Source organism: Grammomys surdaster, unplaced genomic scaffold (assembly GCF_004785775.1).
Source record: "Grammomys surdaster isolate TR1022 unplaced genomic scaffold, NIH_TR_1.0 322, whole genome shotgun sequence".
NCBI lineage: Eukaryota > Metazoa > Chordata > Mammalia > Rodentia > Muridae > Grammomys > Grammomys surdaster.
The window spans coordinates 271,380-278,110 of NW_021604741.1; the positions used below are offsets into that span (position 1 = coordinate 271,380).

Sequence of the window (6,731 nt, forward strand, 5' to 3'; positions counted from 1 at the left end):
GAGAGAGAGAGAGAGAGAGAGAGAGAGAGAGAGAGAGAGAGAGAGAGAGAGAGAGAGAGAGGCATTCCCCTTATCTAAAATGACTGGGACCAGAAGCTTCTTGGATTTTGGACAGTTTTGTGCTGCAGACCCCTTAAACACCCTCCCCTTAGTGACCCCACACATCTTCAGTCACCTGTGTTTTGACTTAAGACCTATCATATGAAGCCAGGTGTGGAATTTTCGACTCGAGGTGCCATATTGGCTCTCAAAACCTTGCAAATGCTAGCACCTCTTAGGTTTCATAATCTCTGGTAAGGGGTGTTGGGCCTGTGTATACATTCTATACTGTGAAGAGAGAAATCCAGGTGCCTCTGCGTGACGAATAGCAGAGACTTGCTTCTCTTCTATCCATCTCAAATATACAGATCAGAGATTAAAGTCGTGCTTGCAGATGCAGTCTATGCTCAGCCTGACCCGAGGGCATCTTTAAATAAAGGCTGTACTCTTCCTGTACATTTAACCCAGGCAAAGACTTCCCAGGTGACAGGGAAAGTGCACACATGCAGAAGGAGAAGAAGATGAGACAGAGGCTTTCTCCTCGGCAGGCTTCTCCAGGAACAGTGGCATTTAAAGAAAAACCATAATCCTAGTGAAAAACATGGAGGGTGAAGGAGCACCCCTCACAGAGTACTGCCTGGGGTCTCCCAGCTTTGCAAGCCGTGACACAGCTCCAACCGAGGACAGACCTGCCGTCTTGGGCAGGTATGGGAGACATTTTAAAGGGAGAGGATGGACCTCCACAGGCTGTACTCATGGAGGGACTCACTCTGGTGAAGAAGCAGGCACGTTACTCCGATCTCCAACTTAGTAGTTCACACCTATGGAGGGGTCTGCCACGATCATGGATTTCTATAAGTCAGGGGTTAATTGAGACCACCCTTCTCCAGCATCCAGGACACAGACGGACCTTCAGGGGCTGGTGCCTTGGGAGCACTGCAGTCAGTTCTGATCTTAACAGGTTTAAACTGGGCCCAGTCACCAGACAACTAGGAGTCTCAGAATGCCCAGGCGTGCCCTCCAGCCAAGATGGAGGTAGAATCCAGGTGCTCTTGACCAGCCCTGAAGGCACTACCACCTTCCTGGAGCTAGAGAGGAGGGTAAGCCACTTCATCCTCAGCCAGTAAATATTTTATGGAAAGTCTTCTATGTGTCAGGCCCTGCATAAGACACCCAGACTAGAGAGGGGCCTAAAAAAACCCTGTTCTTGATAAAAAAAAAAAAGAAAGAAAGAAAGAAAGAAAGAAAGAAAGAAAGAAAGAAAGAAAGAAAGAAAACACTTCATGAAGACTATTAACTCAGGAGGTCGATGGTTTCAAAAGGAAACTGCCTAACTGACAGGGACCCACTCCTACTAAACCTTTAGTGGTGTAACCGATGGCCAATTATCTGATGGCCAATTACTCAAGTTCACAATTACCCAAGCTTATGAAATAGGAAAATACAAAAGATAGTGGGCTTCTCACTAGAATTGGCAGGGGGTGTTTGCCAGCCTGAGAGCTGGGTAGAGTTTTGTTTTCATTTGTTTGTTTTTGTTTTCTTTTTTTTTCCCTCCCTGCAACCCTCCAGCCAGCAAGAAAATGAAAGAGTCCATCTCCTTCATGGAACTGCATTTTTTTTTTGGGGGGGGGGGGTGTTTCGAGACAGGGTTTTTCTATGTAGCCCTGGCTGTCCTGGAACTCACTCTGTAGACTAGGCTGGCCTCGAACTTAGAAATCTGTCTGCCTCTGCCTCCCAAGTGCTGGGATTACAGGCATGCGCCACCACTGCCCAGCTTAATGGAACTGACTGCTTTTCTATCTCACAGACAGGAATCCTGAGAACTCTTGCCAGAGGACTTCAGATCTGGGGGACACAGTCTGGGCTGTGTTGTGGTCCCTTCTGCCTCTGCCAGGCTGATCTCAAGAGATTTCCCAGGAAAAAAGATTGACTGTACCAGGCAGGAGACTTCAGAGACTCCATCACTTTCAAATTCAGAGCAGCAGGGGTAGAGAGATGGCTCACCAGATAAGAGAGTTTGCTGTTATTGCCCAGGGCCAAGGTTTGGCTCCCAGCACCCACATTAGGCACCTCATAACAACCTGTAACTCCAACTCTCAGGGATTCAAACTCTCTTCTGGCCTCTGCAGGCACCTGCACACATATTACATGCACACACATGTGGGTTCCACTCCACCCCACACATAAAAATAAAAATTCTTAAGAAGCTGGAGAAACGACTTATGTTAAGGACATACACACTTTTCTCCCACAGGACCCTGGTTCAATTCCCAGTACCCATACAGAGGTGGCTCACAACCATCTGTAACTACAGTTCCAGAGGATCCGACACACTCTTCTGACCTCCATGGGCACCAAGCACTTGAGGACACAAACACACACACACACATACACACACAGGAGGGAGGGGTAATTTAAAATAAATCTCCTCTTAGAATCTTTTTTTAAAAAATTCAAATCAGAAAAACATAATTTGGTCTCAACTATCAACAGTAGATGTTAACAAAATTAAAAACAAGATAAAAAATAATGACACTGCTTCCAAATCATATTTTTATGCCCCATATAATAGTACTGACAGTGAGTTCTGCAGCACTATGTATAATTTCGAGAAGGAACTTTCAATCAAACATCTGTAGGTTCGTACCCAGTTCAATGTTTTGAAAGTAGCATTTGCCCGGCACTAAAAGAGGGCTCAGAAAAAGCAGGCTCCTCGTGATATGAATTATAAACAAATGTCATTTAGTGAAAAAGAAATGAGACCAGAAAGGGAAGGGCCCCAGCAGGATCAAAGACGAGTATTCAGTGACCCACAAGCTTAAACAAGGCTGTGGTTCCAGAAGGCTACACTGAAAAAAAAAAAACAAACCCTAAGCCACTTCCAAGTCAATTAGTAAATTAATAAATTCTGATAATCAGAAAGCTGGAAACACAAAGTACTGGCTACAGGTTGTAAGGTTGTCCCGTCCCCCTGCGCCCCCCTCCCCCCCGGTGCACCCCCCCCCGTCCCCCTCACATACACACCCTCCCCCGTGTCTTCAGTGAAGCGTATTTCCTAGCTTGCCACAGGATCCATGCAAAGGGAATCCTGATGGACAATTCACGGGTGCAGAGAGGTTCAGGTACATTCCTGCTGTAGACTCCTGGTCTAAGCATTTCTGCTGAGAATTACGGGGCATGCACCATCCCAGCAAAACTTGAATAGGCCTGAACACAGCTCTGAAGTCTAGACCAAATCATTGGGCCCTTTGTTTAAACTGCATGAGCTTCATTAGATCTGCATACCAGCCTGTCCTCTAGCCCTCTGGCTTGGTCCTGGGTGGCCCCTGGGATCTTTGGCACTCTTGAGATGCCCGTCTGTCTGGTCCCACCCTCTTGTAACCCAGAATGCCAGCAAAGTCCATTTTTAAATTCTCTCAGAAGTTTTACAACCACAGGTTTGAGTAAGGAGTATGCTGACATTAAACTAAAAATATGAGCTGCAAACAAAAGCCATCTTTTACCAAGACAGGCTGGGTGTCCCGGGGTTCCATGTGGTAGCACAAGACCATATTCTTGGCAGCCAAGCCTCCTTAACAACTGTTGTGAGCCCCAAAAGGAAGAGAGGCCAGTCTGTCCCTGCACTATCAAGGTATCTCTGCCTGTTTGATGCAAGAAACAGCTTCATGGCTCTGCCATCCACCAAGAAGCAGGCTTGATGAATTCGCGGCGGAGTCTACTTAAAGTGTTAGCTATACATGTAAAGAAGGCGGGAGAAAAAAAACCTTATTTCCCTGGAAAGAAACGTGTTTCCACCCCCTCCCCTACTGCAATTAGAAAAGTAAATAATTATTGTAGCAACTCTAAGGCGTCAAAATAAATGGACTTCAATGGCAACGTGGCCCAGCACAGGTCTGCTAATCTGGAAGAAATGGCGCAAAGGGGTTCCAGAAACTAAGGCTGGGTGGCAACATATAGAGCCTTCTCAGAAAGTCCTACCTGTTGGGCTTCTAAACCATGCAACACAGCCCACAGCCGGCCAGAGCACTCCAGGGTGCCCCTCTCTCCTCTAGCCCCAAACTCTCCTTCTGGACCCCCGGGATGAAGGGTGCCTGGGTCCTACCAATCCTGATATAAGACTTGGTATTTAGCCTAAGCCAGAGAGAAGACGAAGAAGGATTCTTTCCTGTGCTGCAGAAGTCTTTAAATGCTCAGAGCCCAAGAAGAAGGGATGAGTCCAGAAACTGCACAAAGTAACCCCGAGAGCTTTGATGGTCAAAGTGTGGCCCAAAAGCTCTGGAGTCCCTAGCTGGGGGGTCTGGGGCCAGGAGTTGGTAGACCAGGCCCCGGAGCAACAGCTGCAAGGTCACTGCCTAGACCCTGGGATGTTTTCGCAAAATATTTCACCCGATAGAGAGAAGAGCGAGCAACCTATCCACCCTGTCCCCACACCTGCTCTGCTGCTGAGCTTGGAACACGTGGTAGCTCGGCTTGGGTCTTCCCAGGCGGCTGCAGGGACTCGCTACCTCTTCGGGGCGTCCACTACTCGCCCGGGGGTCCCCAACGAGGAAGAGGCAGCGCTGCCTGGCGCAGAGCAGCCGGCTGCCAGCGCCTGCTTCATCTCAGCCCTCAGCAGCAACCCAGACCGAGTTTTGTAGTCTTCCCATCAACCCTCGACCCGGGTAGCTTCCAATAAGCCCTACCTTTCTCTGCCACCTAGCCAATAGACAAGACACAAAGAAAAAAAGAAAGAAAAGAAACGAAAAGAAAGAAGGAGGCAACATACGCCACCGTCTCTCCTTGTGGTCTCAACCTCTAGCCTGGAGCTGGGAGGAAGAGGAAGCGCACCTTCTCTTCCCATCCCAACTCCGTGACCCGCGGATCTCGGCAGTAAAGAGCCCCGAAGAGGCCGAAGGGAAGAGGTGAGGTGGGAAGAAGCAGAAAGCAAAGCGAGAGAGAAGAAAATATTCAACAAAACCACGCTAACGCGCCCCCTACCTGGGTGCAACATACTTTGGAAATAGAAGATGACCAAGATAAAGGATCCCAAGCAAGTGGCCAGCACCATCCGGCAAATTCTGTTCATCCTCATCACTTCCAGCAGCGCCGGCTTCATGGCTTTGTCCTGGTCGCGGGGACCCGGCTGTCCGGGAGGTGCGTCCGGAGCGCAGAAGCGGGGACCCCGCCGCGGGGGGACCAGCGCCCGGGAGGCTCAGAACGGAGCTGGCTGGGCTCCGGAGCTGGCTCCTGCTGGCTTCACCGAGGCTCTCCGAGCCCCCGACTCAGGTCTCGGGGGTGCAAGGCTCGGGAGTTGGTGTGCAAGTGTGGGGATGCGTGGCTCCGGCCGCGCGCTCCTGCCGGTCCGCCTCGCCTCTGCTCGATGCTCCGCCGCCTCCTCTGCTGGCGCCTGCGGCCGCCGCTGCCTCCTCGCGGGCCGGGCGACCGGGATGCGAGAAGGAAGGTGCCGCCGCCGCCGTGCACTGGCCTCTGTGACTGTCCAGGCCCCCCTCCCTCCCTCCCTCGCCGAAAGCTACTTCATTGCGCTCCAGTGATCTATATATTCCAGGGCTGGGTTTTACCAAACGCAACTCGCAGCCCCCGGCGAGGGGAGGGCGCCGGCGAGCGGGGAGGGCGGGGCCGCGCCGGGGGGCGGAGCGTCCGCCTCCCCCCGCCCCTACCCGAGACGTGGTCGCGTCCAGCTGTTTCCCGGGGAGTCCGGAGTGCGCAGCACGCTCCCGCAGGGTCCCAAAAGCCCTCAGTCCCTGGGCGGAGCTGGGCCGCTGTCTTGAGGTTGCGTGAGCGTTTCCATGACACAACCGGGAGGGGGAAAGCCACGAATAAGATGCCGTAGTGCTGCCACCCATTCTCTGGTGTGGCCAGAATCGGGTTAGGTGACAGAGGCAAACGGGGGGGGGGGGGGGGGCTGGTAGCACGCGATCATTTAAAATCCCTGGGTGATTTAGCAGGGGAAGTTGCCCCACGCTCCCCTTAGAGCAGATGCCCTTCTCATAATGATCAAAACTGGGCAGTTTCATTTTTCTTTCAAAGGACACCTCTGCTCGAGGGCTGCTTTTGCAAAGGGAGAGGGCTTAAAGTCAAGATTAGGGAAACTGCACAGCATCCCAGGGTCTGGCGACAGCTGCTACACCTTTCTGACACGTGCCCTTACCCGCACCCCTCGAGGCAAAGGGGATTTGTAGCTTTTAAAACTGTTTCACCAAAGGGTACAGCTTCGTGTAATTTATCCGAAGTGCATGAGAATCAGTCGGGCAGATGTGAAAAGACACCCTTAAAGTCCAACAAAGTGCTGGAAGTGGGGAGGCGGGCGGCGCGGGGGTTGGGGGGAGAAAGAACCAAGTCAGCTTAGCCTTGGCAGGTAGAGAGAAAGATGGCGCTGCTTTCCTGCATTGTGTAAAATGTTTTTAAATGTTCAGCTCCATGCAGTTGGGTTGGCCATAGATCAATAAGGTGGACGCAGGTCAGTGAAAAGGAGATCACTTTTATGCCAGGAAAGCAGGGTTATTGTAAAGCCTGACCTTTCTGCATTTCCATTAAGTGAATTTACAGAAAACTGGATCTGTAAGACATTGTACCTTTGAATGGGTCTCTTCACAGAGGCACTGATAAATTCTCATTGAATGTAATGGGCCTTATCCTCCCCTCAAATCTGACAGACTCACAACTTGCTTTCTGATACATGTATCCAGAAACGC

General features: G+C 50.9%; 1 protein-coding gene across 2 annotated transcripts in view; it reads right to left on the reverse strand.

Annotated features, from left to right (window-relative positions):
* The window catches only part of Chst11 (carbohydrate sulfotransferase 11), a 207,586-nt gene extending 202,085 nt beyond the window's left edge, over window positions 1-5,501 (reverse strand). Inside the window, exon 1 of one of the 2 annotated variants that reach the window (XM_028778051.1) lies at window positions 5,017-5,501. In XM_028778051.1, coding sequence (XP_028633884.1) covers window positions 5,017-5,134 — 118 coding nt within the window. In that variant the 5' untranslated portion in view covers window positions 5,135-5,501. The remainder of the gene's footprint in view (window positions 1-5,016) is intronic. The other variant, XM_028778052.1, reaches the window with a different exon arrangement.
* Between the last annotated feature and the right edge of the window lie 1,230 nt (window positions 5,502-6,731).